At 36.9% G+C, this 23,126-nt stretch overlaps 1 protein-coding gene across 1 annotated transcript in view; it reads left to right on the forward strand.

Annotated features, from left to right (window-relative positions):
• LOC140168135 (myotubularin-related protein 13-like) overlaps window positions 1-23,126 on the forward strand; it is a 161,840-nt gene that overhangs the window by 59,245 nt on the left and 79,469 nt on the right. The window contains 12 exon segments of the mRNA XM_072191449.1: window positions 1,945-2,073; window positions 2,965-3,069; window positions 3,534-3,674; window positions 5,517-5,540; window positions 12,223-12,411; window positions 13,334-13,483; window positions 13,880-13,948; window positions 14,449-14,610; window positions 19,086-19,387; window positions 20,075-20,318; window positions 21,452-21,647; window positions 22,488-22,630. Coding sequence (XP_072047550.1) covers window positions 1,945-2,073; window positions 2,965-3,069; window positions 3,534-3,674; window positions 5,517-5,540; window positions 12,223-12,411; window positions 13,334-13,483; window positions 13,880-13,948; window positions 14,449-14,610; window positions 19,086-19,387; window positions 20,075-20,318; window positions 21,452-21,647; window positions 22,488-22,630 — 1,854 coding nt within the window.

The raw sequence follows: 23,126 nt of genomic DNA on the forward strand, positions 1-23,126 counted from the left end.
GGAACGTTTTCACTAGTCCGACTAGCGTCTTCAGCAGATGGTGATGCTGTGATGATATCTTGTCTACGATCGTGTGTTGTCTAAGTTGTGTGTTGTTGTAAGATTTTTTCATTAAGATGATAGCACTTTCAGATTTGTGAAGTTTGTGATCATGAAACTAGGATTGAGTGCAGATATTAGAACTGGGGATGACCCCCTTCTATTTTTAGATAGCTATGACACTTAAGGCAGCTGTGTACTCTCAGACATGCTTGTAGTAAAAGTGCAATAACTTTGTAATTATTAGCGCAAGACATATAAAAGTATACATTTTTATAAGGGCAAGACATCAATAAATCTTAATATACATACAGATTTGGGGTAAAAACAACAATTATGAAAAAAAAAAAAAAAAAGTGAGTTTTTGGCAATATTTGTCAGGTACATCATAACAAAAAAACACTCTTTCCAAAATATTTTATTTTGTTTTAGCTCAATCTTGAGGTTCCATTCCAAAAACGTTTTTTTATTTTTTTGATATCGGCCTTAGTTTTTGAGATATTGACCATATAAGGCATCAAATTGAACTTTTTGAAATTCACAAACGCCTATTTGCACAAAATGATGCCTAAAATCAGAAATAGACCAAAATATAAAAAAATGAGAAAACCGTTTCTTGAGTCGATCATGCTTTTTACGATGATAATGTTTGCTTACCTATAGATGCTGTATTTATTGAGTTATCGTGTACCTAAATCGTCATTTTACCGAGAAAATGAACATTGAAATAATGGCTGTTGAAGTTTAAAGTGGTCACATTTTGCACTTTCATCGAATCTCGCAGGAGAATGCGGCAGTTTTTGTTTTTCTACCTTATATTACGGGAACATCGGGTTAATCCACAGCCCCTTGAGAAGTTTGAGCGAAATCCATTCATAACTTGATATTTAAACGGGCGGAAGAACTTGAAAAACCCACATTTTAACAGCTAAAAAGGAGCCATTTGACCACTAGGGTTTTGTGAAATCAGTGCTTGCGTGGTGTTTCCATAAGATGCGCCACGCATGCAGATAAGCGTCGCGTATGCGTAGCGTATTTGTGCGTTAACAAATTTCGCGACACGCAACGCGATGCGTTTTATGCTGCGTGTACCCTGCTGGTACAACAAAGATTTGCTTTCCTTTTCAATTTCAAACACGAGTGGAATAGTGAAATAAAATCCTTAAAATATTACAGTTGGAGTTTACAAATCTGGATTTTTATTCCTTGTATTTATAAAAAACATAACAAAGTACAAACATATCAAAAAAACTCAATTTTGCGAAAGAAACAATGTCTAGAGTATACAGCCGCGTTAACATGCACAGGGTTGACACATCTGTACTTGGGACCATGTGGCTTTGTGTGACTGCCGGAACACGATACACTGCACACACACTATCTATGCCTGCATGTGCTAAACAGTGTATGCGGTGAGAAGGAATTCCACAATTAGATTCTGCACTGCTTCACAATCGGAGAAATTAATTCTGATAAATTAACCTCACAGTAACTAAACATAATGGCAGTATTCCTGACCTTATAGGAAAATTTTGGATTTTGGGATAGGAAAATTAATTCAAGCCCATGATCGACTCAAACTCACACAAATCTTATTATTCTGGCTGACGACCTTAGACCGCTCGACCATTTCACCATCTAATGATCTTCTTATCTGTCTGTCTGTCTCTATGTCTGTCTCTCGTTGTGCATGTCTTTCTGCCTTCGTTTTTCTTCCCTTTCACTTTTTCTCGCTTACAATTAATTCTTTCAACTACTTAATGTTCAAGCCTTGCAGTATGCTCTTTTTCCTGTAAATTCCAAGTTTGGCATTCTCTTCTCTTCTCCTATAACAACAACTGTGCCTACCCTTCATTACGCTTATGTTAACAATTAATGCATTATGCTGTTTTGCTTTCTTTTCAGGGCAAGTTTCTATTCCACAGAGGCCAGGTTGGGGATGAATTTATGAGTAAAGTACTAGATGGAATGGGATTCAATGCATTTGTAGGTGAAAGGGGGCCACCGTACAGGATTTGTGATATATTTGACAGGGTGAGTACTTAAGAAAATCTCAAACCAGGGACTATAAAGTACTAGACGGTATGGGATTCAATGCATTTGTAGGTGAAAGGGGGCCATGGTACAGGATTTGTGATATATATGATAGGGTGAGTGAGTACTCAAGAAAATCTCGAACCAGGGACTCGAACCAGGGACTATCTTTTGAAGTTGAGGTTAAGAGCTGTAGAATGCTCTTTTTGTCTCTTCAAGAAGTGCTTTAGAAGAGCTGTTTGCACATATGTGACCCCTCAGCACAACTGAGCCTTGAAGACGCCAATCATCCTTTTTGAGATATTCAACCAAAATATTCTGTTTGAAATTAGCTTTAAAATGATGTATATCATGTCTATAGTACTTGACATTTAAGTAGTGAAAAATCAATAAAACAGTCAATAAAACAGTCAATGTGTTTCCTATTGTTTATTGTTAAGATCGATGGAGCATATCTCAATAGTGGCACTGGCGACATCCGGGCTCAGTTGTGCTGAGGGGTCACATATATTTTGTAGTGGAAAATCTGTATTCTAAAACATGTTTATGTATTATTAGTGCCTGGGCAAATCCACAGTTTGTTTCTGCAAATTCCATGTTCAAATTTTGCCAATTTTGTGTTTTTCCGTGTTTGGAAACAAAAAAGTCCTTATCCAGCGATATTCAGTGCTCAAATGAACTAGTTTGATTTTAGACTGTATGTTACTTTCACTTCAGATGATACCAAATTGGAAAAAAAAAAGCAAGCAAGCAAAAAAACAAATAAAAAACAAAACAAATCAATACAAACAACAAAAACCATTTGCAAGATTTGGAGGATTTAAACAGTTACAAAACCATCCAATAATAGATAAATTTGAAATCATTTGATATAAAATGTGTGTATTTCAGATAATTGCCAATATCCAGGACACGCTATTACAAGAGGAGGGCCATCACGCTCAGGAGAGGGCCATGAAGAACGTTCAGGATATAGCTGACCATATCTTCTTAAACGTAAGTTACGCAAGTTTAAATATAAAATTTATCCTAGGAAATCCAAGTAAGTGCCAACTTGAACAAGGTTTTTTTTTTGTTGGCACACAGGCTGTGCACTTTTCTTGCCGAAAGTGGTATGGATCTGACTCTCCAAATAGCTTGTATAGTTAAAAAACATGTCACTTCTTCATTGACATTCTCCATAAAGACTTAATGATGGTTAAAGCTAATGATATTTGCACTCAAATATTGAGACAAATAAAGCTGTCACTCAAGAGGAAAGGTATGTGTTCTATAAAGGAGATCCCAAGGCATGATATAAGAGGTGTCATTTCCGCCACATGTCCATAAATTTTCCCCAAAGGGGTAAAAACGCAAGAACATATTGGTATGTTTTTTGGCCTTAACTCAAGAACCACAGGACCTGATATTTTAAAGTAAGCTGCATATCAAATTTAATTTCTTGTATTACTTTTGTACAGGAAAACCCTAGTAAACAGCAATACCTTCAGAAGGTTCCACTCCCAACAGATGGTGCTCACACACGCATCTACCAGATCCCCTTCCCTAAACTGGATGAGATCAAAGTTCTAGAGGTCATCGATGATGGTCTGGCAAAAGCTGTAAGTGCAGACAATTCAGTGATTTCATATTCGTACATATTGTATATTTGACTACCTATCATTTGTGACATATTTTATGATGTAGAAAACTTCAAAACAATAGAGGTTGTCAGTGTGCTTTCAGTATGTCATATCAGCCATTCATAACCTCATTAATAAACGCGATGCGTGCGATCCAATTACATTTAGTTATTTGTGAAAACGCGAACGCAAATCGAGGTCATTAATAACTCACAATTGACCGCAAAATGCGTAATTGTTCCAATGGCGCACACAATTGACCGGCGTTTGCGTGTTGTTGTCGTCAAACAAACTGCTTGCGCACGCTGGCCAGCCGTATTTGGATTGCGCGCTACCATATTTGCACAGATTGTGATACGCACTTTTGTTATTGGTCGTCCTGTTTTAGCCTGATCGATTTTTGGAAAGGGAAGATGTAAAGATCATCTATTTTTATAAACTTTTGAGCAAAATTTTGTGTTATTTTGTAAGGTGAAGAGATTAAAGTGACGGTTATGAATGAGGTTAATAACTTTGCATCGGTAATATGTCGGGCATTGTGAACAATCTAAACATTTTGCTACGCCCTCGGGGGCTCGGGGATATTCCTCGGTTCCAAAGGCAAAATGTTTAGATTTTTCACAATGCCCTCCAAATAACCGATGCGCAGTGATTAACCTCTAAATCTTAACCATTGTTATATTTAATAGTGTAGGCATTTGGGTATTCCATTTGAAATCCCTACACCCCCTATGGAATACATGAACTTAATCTTCCACACAGGGAGTGTGAATTTCAAATGGGGTTACCTGAATGGGTGACTCCATTTGAAATCTACACCCCGTGGGATATTGTTGTATTCTGTGTATTTCATTATGCATCACACAACAGGTCAAACATTGTGGATTATGTTCACAGTTAACCCCCCATTGGCATTTTAATAGTACAAAACTGTGCAGTGACCCAGGAACTGAACCTGTTGCACCTCAACAACTTTCCATTCATACACACTCATATCAGGTCAATACAGAGCCTTGGGAAAATTTGATTTGAGTCAGTCAAAATTAGGCTATTCCATTTGAAATCCATACACCACCTATGGAAGACATGCCCTTAATCTCCCACACAGTGGGTGCAGATTAAGGTCATACCTTTGATTTATTAACAATTAAACTATCACATAAATGATATCGAAGGACTGACAACCTGTATTGAGATATGTAACCATCCACACCAAATTTGAAATATTGGACAGCCGAATTCTCCTCCAAATAAGCTTTACAATGATTTTGCTTGTTAGCAAGGTAGCAAACAAATCAATAAATAGATTGAGAAATCCTTTGTTTTCTATTGTTTATTGAACGGCTCAATGGACCTTACCTCAGAACTAGTGCTGCCGACATTAAGGCCTCTTTGTGGTGGATGGCCACATGATATTAACCAAACTGTTCTTATTTATCAACATACAAAGAAGAAAGCAACACCGGTATAAAAGTTGTCATTTTGGGATGTTTTGTTGTGAAACTTTTTCTTCCCAATTGCAGAACGTAATGCCAATTTTATTTAAAGTTGTGTTCTATTTAATAACTACATCCCATTTTTAAATCTCTGTAGGCCCAATACCTTTACTTCTGTCAATTTTATGGCATGTGCAAAACTGTTGTAATGTCATTTTGATATTGTGCTGTGAAAAAGGCATTGTGGCATGATTGTATAATTCTACCAAAAAATGAAACGTTTGAATAACTTTTTGAGTATTTTGTGTTTTTCTGACCTCTCTAAATGGAATTTATTGGACTGAATTTTGTGACTTTTAAAAATCTCACCCTCCCATTCTTGTAGTGTAGAGAAGTCGTTTTGGGAAAGGTAAAATTAGAATATTGGCTTATAATAAATGGTGTGGTTCAATGTTTAGATGTTTGTGCTATATCCATCAGGTATTTACAATTGGGAAATTTGATGTTTGTCACTTATTCTGTTTCAATAACTGCTTCATATTACTGACTTTTTGGTGTATCATTCGTGTAAGAGAATACCAAACAAATCCCAACTCTAATCCTAACCCTAATCCTAACCCTAATCCTACCCTAACCCTAACCCATAACCCTAACTCTAATCCTATTTGTATTTCGTGCTCTCTTACACTAAGGATAAACCAACTTTTTCTTTACCAAATTAAAATCTTGCATTAATTAATTAATTATTAATATGATATTACCTTTGGTGTTTAAATAATCTGAAATTATAATATCTGATTATTAATACTATTCTGATTGTTCTTTCTCTAATGATTTCTCTATTGATCAGTTAATCAGTTTGAAGATTTTAAATAAATAACCTTGACAAATAATTTACCTTTTTATGAATATACAAGAGGAATTTGAATTAGATTAATATCACATTAAATGGTGTACCAAGTAACTACATATTTGTACAGTAGTACGATATAGAATGTAGTCCAACTAGTCAAATGCACCACAAGTGCACAAAATAACAAAAGGACCCAGAATAGACCCTTGAGGAACACATCACCTAGATCAAGGGCCCAGAATGGACACCCGAGGTACACTGTCTGCACTTAGTTACATTGGAATTTCCTCTTGCATTTTCTTCCATGTGTCACCTGCATCTATCCTGAAAATGTTTTTTGTAAGTTTCAATACCATTTTTCAGTTTTGTTTTGATTTTTGATTTGATCACATTTGTGTTTAGCATTGCATGATTTGATCCCTGGTTTCATGTGTTTTTTTGTGATGTTTTTGATTTTTGCACCTTTCATTTACATTGTTTTTCACGTCAGTGGTTTATGTGTCACACATTTCTTGTACATTTAGATATTGTCACCAATCATGTGAGCTATGATTTATAGGTTAATGAATGTGTATTACTTGTTGGGAGATAAATTGGACAAAATAATGCATGTGCGCTAATGTTGATGCATCTAATGCACGAGCCCCGAACGGGGGGAGTGCATTAGACGCATCTACATCAGTGCAAGTGCATTATTTTGTCTAATTTCTCGAGCAACAAGTAATACGCATTCATTAACCTATTTCATACACGAGAAGAAAAAACATGTGATTTTTGCTGTTTTTTAAACAAAATTATCACTAAAAATATTGGAAAACAGAACCAAATATAAATGCATCAACTCGCCCAAAAATGAATCAAGCCTACGTGATGTGAACGTGTGTGCAAGCACTGCGAGTAGTACGCGGAGTGCACAATATACACAATCAATGCATGGTTTTGATTTTTCTAACAATTTCTCTGATTGGTTCGCGCTATCTAAGAGTGTATGAAAGAATGGCAATACTAGCATGCTAACTGTGCACCTTTGTTGCTGAGCGAACATAGGGCTATTCCAGTTGAAATTCATATCCCCCGTGGATGACATGACCTTATAATCTTCCACACAGGGAGTGTGAATTTCAAATGGGGTTACCTGAATGGGCGACTCCATTTTAAAATCTACACTCCCTATGTGGGATATTAATATCATGTCTTCCATAGGGGGTGTATGGATTTCAAGTGGAATAGCCCATTTAAACCTCAAAGAATAGGCACTGATTAGTGAGGTATTGAATGATAAAATCTGTATGTTTGAAAAATATGGAAAATTTTATGAAATAATGTAGATGCATTTTTTAGTTGTGGCTTTATGTGCATTTTCTTCTGTGTATGTATAGCGATAGTGGCCGTTGAGAGTGCTATATCTTTTTGATCAGTATTAGGTCTCTGACCCAAAAAATGCACTTTTTTGATTTTGTAATTTTTGCACAGCATGTTGGTAGTGTTCAGGCATTCAATTATATGCTTCTCTAATGGGTTATTCAAGTTGAAATCCATACACCCCCTATGGTGACATAATCTCCCAAACAGGGGGTGTATATTTCAAATGGAATCACTTATTCAGGTAACTTCATTTGAAATTCACACTCCCTGGGTAGAAGATTAAGGTGTTGTCTACCATAGAATAGCCCAATCAGTGATTATCCTCAAAATAGCGGGTAAGAACGAAAGGTGTGTGATTCTTCTAGGATTTGAGAATAGAAAAAAAGATGTATATAGATGCTATAGGGTCCACAACTTGTAAGTTCCCTCTAAATACTTTTTAAAATACATCGGAAAATATTTTACGAAATGCAAACATGTAAAAAGGTATGGACCAAATTATAGTGTCACACATCATTGCATTCAGTCACAATGGTTCATTATGTAAAAAAGAGACCGTTTTAAACAGTGTTAAAAGTTGCAACTGAGTACATAGGAGTCAACTCTCAAACAATACAGTAGGCCAGGCCTATTCATGTGTTTGTTGAAGAAAACTTGACTACTCTGGACTCAGGTGCAACTTTTAAAACAGCCTCTTTTCTTACACAATTAACTATTGTGACTGAACGCAATGATGTGTGACACTATAAATTGATCCATATGTGTAAAACAAATAGGGCAGTACATACCTTTTTGTATTTTTACATTTCGTAAACTATTTTTCGACTTACCCCCTATTTATCAAAACATTCTGGGAACAAGGGTGTACTCCGGTATAAGCCCAGTACTAAATTTTGGCCAAGTTTTTAAATCAAATCAATGCTTTGCTCTCATATTTAAGAACAAATAAAAAAAAAATCAGTTGATAATTAACATTCCACACTTATAATTTTAAGAAATTGACATAGATGATAGAAATTACTGGTAAATTGGGCATATACAAATGACAAATGGGGAATAATTGTTCTTATTTTTAAATTCAAGCACTAGCCCTACCCGGTTATAAGCCCACCCCCATTTTTGAAGTGAAATCTGCCATCTAGGGGGGGGGTTACGGTATTAAAAAAAGTATTAGGGGGAACTTATAAGTTGTGGACCCTATATAATAGATTGCAATAGCTCACTTTAATGATTGGTGCAACAATGTGTTATTCCAGGTGAAATCCATATCCCCTGTCTGGAAGACATTCAGGACCTTAATCTCCTACACAGGGAATGTAGATTTTAAATGGGGGTTGCCCATTCAGGAAGCCCCATTTTAAATTCACAATCCATGTGTAGAAGATTAAGGTCATGTTTTCCATAGGGGGTGTAAGGATTGCAACTGGAATAGCCCAATAATGGGATTAGCTGTGTGTTTGGTATGGTTCTGAATTCAATTTGATCTCCCAGGTACAGGTGGAATTCTGTAGCCAACGTGAAGCCGACTATGCAAAGCCAAATATGTATTCAGACAAGTAGGACCTGCTTTTTTCTTAGTCACAGGTCATAGATCTGTGGTTGTGCAAAAAAGACCAACCAAGAAAGTCTTAGAAATTTCCAGGGGGGGGGGGCAGAACAGCCTGACCATTGACCAAGCATGTCAAATAGTGCCAGAGTTCTTTCAAATCCGTCACACAAATTAACTTGAATTAAACTGACAAGATAACAAAAAGAAAACTAATAAAAATAATCTCAGTAGCACTGTTTGCTTGCTTACATTCAATATTAAATACTTTATTCCTGGTAGTTTCAAAAGCATCTGGAGCCATACCTTTCATGTGGATTTGTTAGTTACTTTGATTCTTCATAGGTAGCATGTTTCTGATTTAATTAGTCAGCGCCACTTATAGGCTATGGGATATAACTTATGTTTGTGTTAGTACTGGTTTCTTATGTGTGTCAAAACATATCATTGATTGCTGTGCTGTGATAATGTTTATGTTGTGATTGATGTATGATGTGAATGTTATGTTACTATCTTATTGACAATAGCCAGGCCTGATTTCACAGTATTTGCAACATAGGCAAAGAAATGAAAGAGAGAATAAGAACTTAAGAAAGTCCCGTGTGTGCAAGTATACCATATGGATTGGCACACTGAAATAATTTTCTGTAGCAAAGGCTATAGAAGGCAAGCACACACAAAGCTCATTGCGCTCATATCTAAGCTAGCCAAAACTAGACAATTTTCCCTTCTGCAAGTTCCATTCTAACAAGGTACATGATGCATTCTCATGTTTGCTCTTCTGAATGCATAAAAGCCTCAAACGTATGGTAATTAAATACCAAATGTTACAGAACGTTAAGATGAGTTTGCACTGCTTTTAAGATGCTTTGAATTTGGGCCCTGAACATGTGTTTGATGTGTTTTTGTGAAGTTTGCACAGACAGTTGTCTCCAACTGAAGATTTTTTTAATGGAAAATGAGAGTGTCCATGTGATCACTGACCATATGATCACTGTCCATCACTGTGATCATGGTCCATCACTGCGATCACTATCCATGGCTCTCTTTATTCTCTCATAGGGAGAGCAATAAATAGCTCGCCTACACACACAGACAAATCATGATATTTACTTCAAATCATTCTCCTGACAACTCTCATAAGCTTCCTCAAGTTAGTGATGTGTAGTTTCCCTGCACTTTTATCATAAAGCTCAAACTAGCCTTTTGTTTGTTTAGTACCTAGAAACATGTAGTTGTAGAAACAAGCACTAAAATTTGTGACCTACAATCATGCGCAGAAATGTTGGGACACTTTATGCATTTGATGCATGCCCACTTAACTTCAACAGTGTTGACTACTGAATGGAGTGGCCGATGATTGTGCTATGTGTCTACCCTAACATTGCTTCCAACTAGATAAAAGAATTATTTCTCACTTTGCCCACAATTCAGATGCTTTCGGCTTTAAAAATGTCAAGTGTCCCAACACATTTTGCACAAGATTGTAGGTAAATTAAATAACCTGGTAATACTGTTTGCAGGACATGTACACAAAAAGATTTTTGAGTACCACAGGGTTTTTCATATATCTTGTTGTACCGGTTTGAGGTTGTTGCTAGTGTTTTTGTTGATGTGTTCAAAGTCAGGTTTAGTATATGGCATCTTAGTTTAGATGAAAGTCTCTTGAAATCTACTGTATAAGTGGTGATTTTCAAAAGGGTTTTATTTTAGCGAATAGAGGTTAGGTCGCGAATCACAAATATGAACTTTGTCCGATTACTCCGATATGAAATTATTGTTATGGCATGAAATTTGCAAAAATACTTAAACACACAAAGGCCCCATTTGTCAGAAATTGCGAAAAATTCAAGAAAATAACCATCTATACAGTAAGAGGTTAGAGTAGAGAATGCAGAATTTAAGTAGCACAGTGCGTAATTCTATGCTAACTCTGTCATATTGTCTTGTCATGTGTGGGAGCCAAAATATAGTGTACCCTCTGGCATATATCGGCAAAATATGATAATAATTGGAGTCTTCTTGATCACCGGTCGAAGCGATAATAATATTTTGCCCTCCATTAGATACACCCAGTAGGCAGCAAGTCTGGACTCTTTAGTCAAATCTCTTTGGATATGTGTTAACCCCATGTTTACTACCAGCCAAATTATTAGCCTCTAAGAACTATTTTGATTGGTTATAAAGAGGGCTGTATCATTTATTGAGCCAATCAGAGAAAGTGTAAGGGCTGAAAGGGATTATGCTAAAAGTGCCAATAGATCTGAAAGCTCTATTCTGATTAGTTACTCAGATGATTATATTGTGTAATTAACCTATTACTAATAGTATTAGAGGTGCTGTTAGAAATGCGGAAGTGGCCATGGGGTTAAATTGCTGAATGAACACAAGTATACATACAAGGGGGTATCCAAAAGTTTTTGACATCACACAGAAGTGAAAGTGCTATACCGATGAAATTTTGTCAGTGTAATCACTGGTCCTTATGTACATTATGGTCCAAAAATGGTCTCATAAGTATGTTTACTTTCTTCACAGGTGGCGCTAGATGGGAAGTAGGCGCATAACCTTTTCGTGATAAGATCCTCCACTTTCTTGAGTTTTTTCACTGTGGCGCATCATCCGTAAGTGATGGACGTCCACTTCTTGGCTCATCTGTGAGGGACATGTGGCCAGTTTGGAAATTCCTTTTTCAAAAAGCAATAGTGCCATATGATGGGCAATCATCACCGAGATTGCTTTAATTTCATCATAGATTTTCTGAGCATTGTAGGCCTAACCCTTCAAATGCAGGAACTTAATCATGATGCGTGCCTCAATTTTCACCATATTGCAGGTTATGCGCCTACTGCCCATCTAGTGCCCCATGTAAAGAAAGTAAACATACTTTTGAGACCATTTTTGGACCATAATGTACATAAGGACCAGTGATTACACTGACAAAATTTCATCAATATAGCTCTTTTCCTTCTGGGTGATGTCAAAAACTTTTGGATACCCCCTCGTATATACAAGACTAAGGTGATTAGAAAAAAAGGTCTGACTTTGAATGCAATATAATATATATATAACATAGTTGCATGTAGTAGTACCATTTTGTCTTTAATATCAGCCTGCTTCTTTCAATGTTTGTTGCATGCTCACACACCACCTCGCTTTGCTTGGTATTTCTGTCTGTCTGTGTATGTTCAACCGTGCGTCTGTGCAACCATGCGTCTGTTCATCCATCCATGCCTACAACAGTCTGTTAATCGGTGGTGTAAGACCTCTATAGACGAATCATGTACAGACGAATCAACCGTATCAACACCAACTTCTTCTCCGCAGTTCTTGCAGAGCATCAACCCCAAGGCCACTAAGATCAGGTCGCCCAAGGCACAACTGGTGCCGGCTGGACCGCAGCCCACATCCTTTGAAGAGGAGATGAACAGAGTGAATAATAGTGCAAGGAGATTGGAGGTGTTACGGATGTGTATAAGCTTTATCTTTGAGAACAAGATCCATGATGCTCGCAAAGTAAGTGAATCTGTCATAAAATTGTAGGGGATTTGTAAAACTTTGGAAAACAAATTTCATAGTAATATTACAATAACTGCAACTCAAAATTTTTGAAAACAAAATAACAGCAAAATATAATTTACGATGAATGCTGTTGACTATTTTTTTCCAGAGATGACAATCCCAAGATTTTGAGCATTCCAATATAAGCTATGATGATTACATATTTCTTTTCTGAAAGAAGATTTTCCGCTATCAGTTGTTTAACCACAAGGATGGCCTTGGTACATTGTAACTTGCTGGTGCATTTTGAGTGTCACTTATAAATACTATGATGATGGAGGAGATAGCCTATCACTTAAAAAAAAACATAATAGAATTTGCCCCCAAGTTATTGTAAAGTCTGAGAAAAGTAATGATTTCAGAGCATTAAAGGCTTTATTTTTTCTAGTTAAGAGGTGACCTTTTTCCCCAAAAACTTGTCGATTGGCCTTCTTACGGCTGTCAGCACATTGGTAATTTTGTGACCCCTTGTCTCAAAACTCTGGCTATGTTCCCCGCTAAGACTTTTTAGAAATTTTTGTTGTTGACATTTCTGGTCCAATTTACAATGTCGCACATCGTTGCGTTCGGCCTGGCAGCGAGCAGAATCTTGGACAACTATCCAGTTATGGAATAAAGCAATTCTGCTTTGGCCTGACTTACTGTACATTACATTCTGCATGCTTTGTGAGAGTTGAAGGGACCAAAGTGCAACTTTCAAAACTGATCAGATGTGTAAAACAAAATTGGTTACCAATAACTTTCATAATTGTTTGATTTTGTAAACTATTTTTTGAGCTATTTTAAAAAGTCGTAGAGGATACTTAAACTTGTGGACCCTTGACTAGAAAACTAATAAGTAATTGAACAAACTATCAATTTGTGTTTCTTGTTCCAGCTCTTCCCTGCAGTACTACGTTCCTTAAAAAGCCGGGTGGCGCGGTGTGCCTTGACATATGAGCTAGGCATGCATGTGCAACAGAATCGTGCAATGTTAGAACAGCAACAGTTTGACATGGTAGTCAGACTCATGAACTGTGCACTTCAGGTAGGTCAAAGTTTATGGTTCAAAGGTCAATTACAAGTAGGAATATTTTGATTGTTTTTATCCATGAAGGGCTTGTGTGAGAGATGAAGAGACACAGAGAATGACAGACTTGAGACAAAAGATAAACAGGGAAGGGGTAAAGGTGAAAATCTGAAGAAGCAAAGATGAAGTTAGGTGGTGAATAAAAGGAAAGAAATGAAGAGTAAGAAAGAAGGAGGAGATGTACAGTAAGAGAGAAGAAGGAAGATTTAAGGAAAGAGGACAAAAGTGGGAACATTAAAAAGGAAATAGGACAGAGAATAAGATAAAGAAGGGTAATAAAGGAGAGTGAGAAAAGTACATACATGTATTTTACAGATGTTTAATTCATCATGTATTTCTTTGTGTGTTTTACAGGAGGATTCAGCCAGTGAAGAGTTTAGTTTAAGTATTGACGTCTTACCGTTAGCTCTAGCCTTCTGTAGGGTAAGTCAGTGTCCAGTGTATTGAACAATTGAATAAGATTACTTAAGTATTGCAAGCAAATTGACATCAAATGTAAAAAATGCTATCTAAAGGAGTATTTCGTGATCCCAGCATCCTCTTTTTATGACATTTTTCATTAGATATCCAAGTAAAAAGCTTATTCAAAAAAATTCAGTTGATTCTGATTTTGTGTTTGCGAGTTATGCATGATTATGTGTATTACACTGCTCCATAGACAATGTGTTGTAATATCATTCTGGTGTACCAGAATGTAATTCAAATTTCACGATAATTTTTTGTACATAAACATTATGTAGCCAGAGGTTTCCAGTGGTATAAAAATCTCAACTTTTTTTTAGCAAAGTGGGGGAGGGATGATGCAATGGATCACGAAATGCACTTTTAAGCCCAAATTATATTATTTCAAAGAATTGAACATGATTATATCAACCCATATCTTGCATATTAAATTTGCTAATTTTGTTTGTTTTGGTTTCCAGAAACTATGTACAGGAGTAATACAATTTGCCTATAGCTGCGTTCAAGACCATCCTGTATGGGCCAGTATACAGTTCTGGGAGACAGCTTTCTATATGGATGTAGAAAAAAATATCAAAGGGCTCTACTTACCCCAAAATAACGATGATGACTATAAGAGCGATGTAAGTGTTAAAACTAAGGTTCGTTCATACTTCACTATGATAGTATATGGTGGCCTCATGTGCTGTATACTTTTGTGTCATGTTATTTGCATATCTATATAAATAAAATAGTCCAGGCCCTAGCTAGAACCCGGCCTACACCGGATAGGGCAGAGATTTTGACACTTGATTTGGGTTATTGGACCTTTGAGGTTAACGAATCACAGAGGTGCTTTTGCGAAAGCGGCTGCGAATTCGAGAAATCCAAGATGGCCGCCGGCGGCCAGTTTGAAAATTTTACATTTTAGTTTTCACTCAATATTCATGTGTAATACATCATTCTATAGGTTTTTGCATACAAGGAATCAATTTCTGACATTATTTTTATGATTGAAGGTCAGTATAACATGTTTACATTCAAATTGGCCGCAGAATAAATGCAAAAAGATGGGGTTTTCATTAAAATGCATTTAGAATTCAATATTTTAACTTATTTGATGTTAAAAATAACCATGGGATGCTGATATTATGGTGACAACAAAGCATAAGTCGTCTATGTCATTTCTATCATCTCCTGGCTATGTTTAAAAATCAAAATGGCTTCGGCCAAAATAGTCTTTTTCATTAAAATGTGTTACAGGAGTATTATAAAGTACCAGATTTACAGTGAACTGGTGCCAAACATTGTGGTCTTTTGTAGTCAAAGTATCCCTCTGGTAAAGGGGTAACAATATGACATCGGCATCAATTAATATTATCTCATATGGGCATGTAAACATTCAAAATGGCCGCCAAAATGGCTGCAAAACATGATTTTTCATTAAAATGGTATTTAAAACAGCATTTTAATAGATGTTGTGTTAAATATTTCCATGGAACGCTGATATAATGTTAAAGGGATATTTCTATCCCAATTTCTTCCTGCTCATGTGTTTTTACATTCATAAAAGAATCTTAAATCCTAAATTTCATGCAAATCGGACATTCCGTTGGCGAATTATGGACTATAACATACCGTATATTTCAATGGTCCATAGGATTGTGTGTTATACTTTTCGTTGGCGACAGAATAAAATTCAAAATCGAACATGTTGGCGGTTTCTCTGGAAAGGGAATATATTTGCAAGATTCCTCTTGCACTTGATCATTATGCACCTAGTATATAAGGGGTCCCGTTGGTATGAGCATGCCGGCAGAATCATTTTACGACAGAATGTTAACCATATGCCATGAAGCTGAAAAAATGACATCTCCTGTAAAAAACTGGTATCTTGAAAGTTGGTGTAACAGTCATTTAAAATAATATAATATACTCTTTTAAATGACTGTTAAAATTGTTCAAAGGCGGAGTATAGTACAAAAAAAATCTATATTGTTGTCCTATTTGAGCACTTTTTGACTGGAAATAGCAATATTTCAATATCATATTTCTTTATAATTGGGAATTTGTACATAAAAAGTAATTCATCACTCAGAATAGTTAATAATGAACAAAAAAGTCAATTACAATTGTTATCCACAGCCTTTCAGTTTTTCGTTATGGGTTTTATAAGATGATTGGTTAACGTTATTTCCTTGATTTTAGCTATTTCCTCAAGAATGACCCATGATGGCGCAAAATGAATTATATTTTTTGATTATCTTGGAACTATGATAGGTGATATCTTACCGCAGTTGTAACTTTAGAATGTTTTATTGGAAAGAAATATGGCAATAACACACGGTTGTGCATAGAGGGCCAACCTGCCCCGTTTGGTGGGCCAACCTGCCCTGCCTGGTTAATTTTCTTTTCGCTCTCTCCTACAACTACTATAACTTTTGTATAAGTCACAGAGCCATATAAATTTGTTAGCATTTACCTAGAGTAAACAGCTCTCAAGTATCAAATTGAGAGCCTCCTAACCCACAAACTGAGCTCTCCAGATAAGTGGGGAAAAAGGGGCCAACCTGCCCCGGTCTCCCTTACTAGGTGCATAATGATCATGTGCAAAAGGAATCTTGCAAATTTATCTTATAAATTTATAATTTATATCTAGAGAAACGGGCGAAATGTTCGATTTTGAATTTCATTCTGTCGACAACGAAAGTATCACACACAATCCTATGGACCATTGAAATATATGTTATAGCCCATAATTCGCCAACTGAATGTCCGATTTGCATGAAAATTTGGGTTTAGGTTTCTTTCATGAATGTAAAAACACATGAGCAGGAAGAAATTTGGATAGAAATACTCCTTTAACATTATATCAGCGTTCAATGAAAATATTTAACACAACATCTATTAAAATGCTGTTTTAAATATCATTTTAATGAAAAAATCATGTTTTTGCAGCCATTTTGGCGGCCATTTTGAATGTTTACATGCCCATGAGATCATATTAATTGATGCTGATGTCATATTGTTACCCCTTTACCAGAGAGATACTTTGAATACAAAAAGAACACAATGTTTGGCACCATTTCATTGTAAATCTGGTACTTCATAATACTCCTGTAACACATTTTAATGAAAAAGACGATTTTAAGGCCATTTTGGCAGCCATTTTGATTTTTAAACATATCCAGGAGATGATAGAAATGACATAGACAACTGACCATAATATCAGCAACCCATGGTTATTTTTAACATCAAATAAGTTAAAATATTGAATTCTAAATACATTTTAATGAAAACCCCATCTTTTGGCAACCATTTGGCGCCATTTTGAATGTAAACATGTTATACTGACCTTCAATCATAAAAATAATGTCAGAAATTGATTCCTTGTATGCAAAAACCTATAGAATGATGTATTACACATGAATATTGAGTGAAAACTAAAATTTAAAATTTTCAAAATGGCATGGCGGCCATCTTGGATTTCTCGAATTCGCAGCCGCTTTCGCAAAAGCACCTCTGTGATTCGTTAACCTCAAAGGTCCAATAACCCAAATCAAGTGTCAAAATCTCTGCCCTATCCGGTGTAGGCCGGGTTCTAGCTAGGGCCAGGACTAAAAGGAAGTCGCTATATCTTGTCCAGAAGCAGGCTCCGAGATGATTTGACTTTCAGCTCTGATTTATTCGTACATTGATCGGGTACATATTGCCATTAAACCATCCGACGTTCATTTTTTCAAAACTATTCAATCACTATGGAAATAACAAAAAAAATGGTCAGTTGCTAGGCCGTTGAGGTCAATAACCTTATGGGTCAGGTCATGACAGACAGCAAACGCGTCAAGTGACGAGTCACGCACCTGCGCGTACACAGCACCACGGTTTCACACGCTTTACCGCGCATGGTATGGACGCACTCAATGTTGGCTTACCGTGCGTAGGCCTGTGTACGTGACTGACTTCTTCTGCAAGACAGTGGCGGATCCAGGAATTTGGGGAAGGGTGGGCACACTCGGAAGTTTTTGCCGCCACCTTCTTGAATGGCTACGAAGCACCATTGTGTCGCGCGCCGTGCAGGGGGTTGTGTCCCCTCAGAATTGGAAACTTTGTCAAAGTAAAGACCTTGAAGCCATTTCGGGGATCATTGGGTGTAAGCTGATGCAAAAGGGGGTCATTTTGGGTGACAGATTTGCAAAAAAGTCCACTTTTCAGGGGGTATGTTAAAATGTAGCCAACATGGACCGAATTAGTCGTTAAATGTGCAAAGGTTAAATGTTAGGGGTGGGTGAAAGTCCACATTTTGGGAATTCTGCGGCCCCAAATCCTGGCTAAGATATATGTTTAGCTATTAACAATACGGAATTGCTTAAAATGTTTTGCAGCAACATGTTTCTTACATGTTTTATACTATTATAACCTGGAATTGAAACATTTTCTAGCAACCTCTACTAACCTTAATGTTTTATGTTTGTTGGGATAAAGTTAAAATCAATCATTCTGTCACGAGCTGTTTCAAAAGTAATCTGAGGATTGAGTGAGTAGGCCTACCAACATTATCACAGGTCTGGATAATTATGTTTATCAAGCTAACATGATCATACTGGATGAATAATCTACACCAAGACACCATGATTATCATCACCGTTTACCATGTTTACTAACCACTCCAGTTTACTAACCGCTCCCGTTTACTCAACTAGCGGGGACGCGCGAATCGCGGGGCTCCCGCTAGTCTAGTTTATGAATATTAATGAGTTCATTTGCATATTTGGCCTACATTGTCATTAATCCACTCTGCAACTTAAATGCGATCACCGATCAACTTAAAACTTGGTATGGTGATAGGATGTGGTGGCCTGATGTGCTGAATAGTTTTGTGTCATTTTATTTGCATATTCATGAAGATTAATGAGCTCATTTGCATATTTTGCCTATATTTCCATTAATCCACTCCAGCTTAAACACAATCACTGATCAACTTCAAACTTGGTCTTGTGATAGTATTCTATATATTTAGCAACCTTTGTTGTGGAGGCCACCTTAATTACGAACCACGTAATTCTAGTTGTTTTTGAGAATGTAAGGATATATAAGTGATCAATATCTTTCATTATAGGTAATAAACGACGCCCTCGTAGGCAACCCAGATTCCTCAACACAAATGACCAATGGCTACATTCAAATAGGCGAAAGGACAGCGTTAGAAATCGCCGCCGATCAGATCAGAATATGGCCGCAACTCGGCGCCGAAGTGCAAGACGAACTGATCCAGAATGAGGAGAGCATTGTGTATAGTCAGGCCATTCATTACGCCAATAGGATGGTGTGTATGCGCGTACCGTTAGATATCAGTAAAGGACTGAAGAATTCCATTAGCATTGAGGGGGATAGTGGCGGAAGCAGTAATGTCACGTCAAGGTGAGTGAAATATAATTAGGCCATTCATTACACTAATTTGCCAATTACACGGTCATCTCAAAATGAGATTCTACCCCAAAGTGTGTGTTGCGTGTGCGTAAGCCTGTCAAACGCGTGCTTTAATTGCCGCGTACACTTTCAAAAAGCCTTCTGACGCGTTGCTAAAAAAGCGCGAGAAATTAAAATAAACTTTTTGGAGCATGAGTTTGCATGGAGTACTTTGTTTTGGTAGCAAGATGGCGGATCTGTGTAAAGGGTAAATAGGATGGTGTGGAATGTGAAATCAACACAGCTTAAAATAGGAGCTCTTGTAATTTTATTTTGTTGAGGTTCGTACCATGACCATTAGGCGACGAAAAAAACCCTTTTTTATGTGTTTAGAGAGAATTTTATTTAAATTTTTCCAAAATTATGTAAAACCAGCCATGTTTTGGCCACAGTTGATTGATTTTGATTTAAGATTTTTTGTAAAGATATTCAAAACATTTTTAAAATATGTTTGCAAACAAGCATTACATTGTTGCCAGATTTTTTAAGCTTTCGTTGATATTTTGGTGTCATTTTAGCTTCCAGAAAGGAAAAAAAAATCCTGACCGACAGGCACTGTTAGAAAAGTCGTGCCTCCGTAAATCGCCTTTACGGAAAAATATTGTGCTTTATAGTACTTCCTTGTCTTGATTATTACAGTAGTGTCGGTGGGAGCGACAGCTACGATGGCGACAATACCTTCGAAGAGACAGGAGCAGCAGACGTGGCATTAGGCGTAAACAAATTTGTCTCGCGATTCGTAGACAAGGTGTGCACGGAGGCGTGCGTATCGCAAGACCACATCAAACAGCTGCATTCTATGATAAGCAATATGGTGGATATGCATATAGAGACATTAGAAGCGGTGAACAAGGAGAGCAAGAGACTGCCACCAATCAAGAAGGTAGGTTGCTTAAACCAGGATAAGATTATTCCATTTAAAATCCACACTACCCCTGCGGAAGATTTAGCTCAAGTCTTCCACAGAGGGAGTATGAGTTTTGAATAGAATAGACAATTGGGTAACTTCCATTTAAAATGCTCACTCCAGTTGTGGAAGATATAGGTAAAGCCATAATACAGGGGGATTATGTGTTTCAAAATGATTAACCCAGACCGATTACATTTGAATAGCATACTCCCCTGTAAAAGATATTTCCAAAATCCTTCACAGGGGTAGTGTGAATTTCAACTGGAATAGCCCATTGACCATAACAAGACAAATTGGCTAGAAGAAGCTAAAAGTGGCACAAATAATCTAATTAGTAGCTCCTGCTTTGTCAGATGATATACTCTTCTCAATATCAATCTCTTGTTGATTTAAAGGTTTTCTTAATATGTATACTTCATTCAGTGCCATGGCCAAAGATTTGAAAGAAAAAAAACACCAAAAAACATGTCAACTTTGACCAGGATGTTGGAAAGGGAAGCCATTTGTGCTGCATTATCTAATGGAAATTCTTTTTAAAAGTCATTACCTAGGTCTGTTTGCTTATTTTACCTGGCCTTGTGTTACAGTCCAACCTCTTTTTATCTGGTCATGGTAGGACCAAGCATTGGCCAGATAAGTGAACAAAGTGAAGAATCAGGATAAGTGAACATAATTTATGTGTAATTCTGCATAGAATGTCCAAAGTACTAAAATTTGGACAATTATTTCTCAAAATGGGTTAATAACACTGACAGGTGATGTACTATTGCTGTATGCAACATAGATGCGTTCTTCTAAATATTTTAGAGCACAACTTGAGGTGTCATCGTCTTAAACACATGTTTTCCTATGAAGATCAGACAGCTGGATGACAGAGAGATTCATATTAAAGAGGTCCGGTTAAGAGAGGAACAAAAAGGCAGGAACAAAAGACACAAGAAAACCAATGGTTATTAACATTACGCTCGAAATTTTTAGATAAGCTTGAAAATCATATATCGTTTTTTCAAAATATTCATTATTGGACTAGCTAAGTGGACATAAGGTCACATTTTACACTGGACATAGTATTTCTCATCATTTTCCCTAAAATGTTCCATTCTCAGCCTGCAATCCTGAAACCAAGCCTGCTACCAGGAGAAGTGAAGGTTGGCGACGGACTCAGGGCTTATCTCTTGCCAGATGGACGTGAAGAAGGTCAAGGAGGCAGCATGGGTGGCCTGACCTTCCTACCGGCAGAAGGTGCAATCTTCCTGACAAACTACAGGATAATCTTCAAAGGGATACCAATAGATATACAAGGTAAGTTGATGGTTTATTGCTTCAGTCTAGTACATAATTAGTTTTTAGGGTTATTGAAACAAAACGATAGGAAAACGCTCTGCAGGGATGTCGTCTATTTTGCTTAATAACCTTTTAAACCTATGAGGGCAGCATGCAGATCAACTATGCACATAGCCAGGAGGGGTTGGATGCGATATCGCAATTTTTAACATCGCCCTTGCATTAACACATAATTATGAATTCTTCACAAACAATTCTAAATGTGTTATGTGGTGCAAAAGCCAAATTATATTATTCTAAAACTGCTTTGCAGGACAAAGTTCCCCGCTGTAAGTATGTTGTTTTTGAATTTGTAATTGCTAACCGTCTATTTTGAACGGGTTTCAGCCTTGTAGTTTCGTCAGCCTCATATGTCATGTGTCGCATACCGCCTGCACATAGCAAGGCCTGTATAATTTTTGTAGACTGACACCCTCAGTTGTCAACATTCAGTATTGACATTTGAGAAACATCCTGGCAAATTTGATATCAGACTTCCCACTAGAATCTGGTGGTCAGAGTTTGCACAGTTGTGTCCAAATTAACCTTTTGATCACATTTGTTTTTGATGTATATTTTTAGCACTCCCAGAGCGCAATTCTGTCACAGTGGTACGGTCAGACAGGTGCCGATAGGAAGTCTCCCTGTGGCACATAACCAAAGTTGTATGCAAATGTTTTCATGAGTTTGAGACGATATGTATGTTAAGTTATTCAGTTACTGCTAACAAGTATAACACAAATAACATGTGCAGTTGGTAGACGACAAATGATTCCAATATGTGATTCTTTATATATTTATTATTTTTGCTCATTTCAGCCTGTGAGCAGGTGGTAACCAGAAGCTTCCCACTTTCATCCCTATACAAGGAGAAGAAAATTAACGTAGCACAAATAAGCAATACACATCACTTAGAACAGTTTCTGTCTGAAGGATTACAGCTGAGGTCAACCACATTTCAGGTACGCCTATAACCAAACTTGCCTACTTCGTCAGCCATTCCACATAATGATATCATTATATGTTATTACATGTTGATACAACGTTATATGAACTGGCCAGCGACTTACTCAGTTCATATGACGTTCTTAAATTTATGCTGGAAGCTTGAACAAACTAAGTTGAATGAGTCTTATGTACTTAGAACTGCCTCTGCTGTATAAGTGGTCGTTTTCGTGTACAGAATTTTTTGAGATTTGTGATAAAAGGGACCTTTGTGCGTGTTGGCATTTTTATGTAATTCATGTTACTATAAAAAAATTTGCCTCTAAGTGAGCATTTATTTTGACATACGAAATGAAAGGCAGACAGTCCATCCTCCACAAAAACAGTATTTGGAGTTGAAGCTGATACAGACATCTGTAGAAACATGTATTATTGTAAGACCAATCTATTGTAATGTTTTTGTGGAGGGTATCTGCCTTTCATCTCTTTCGTCCAAAAAACCCTCATTGTGCT

Source organism: Amphiura filiformis, chromosome 13 (genome assembly GCF_039555335.1).
Source record: "Amphiura filiformis chromosome 13, Afil_fr2py, whole genome shotgun sequence".
Classification (NCBI taxonomy): domain Eukaryota; kingdom Metazoa; phylum Echinodermata; class Ophiuroidea; order Amphilepidida; family Amphiuridae; genus Amphiura; species Amphiura filiformis.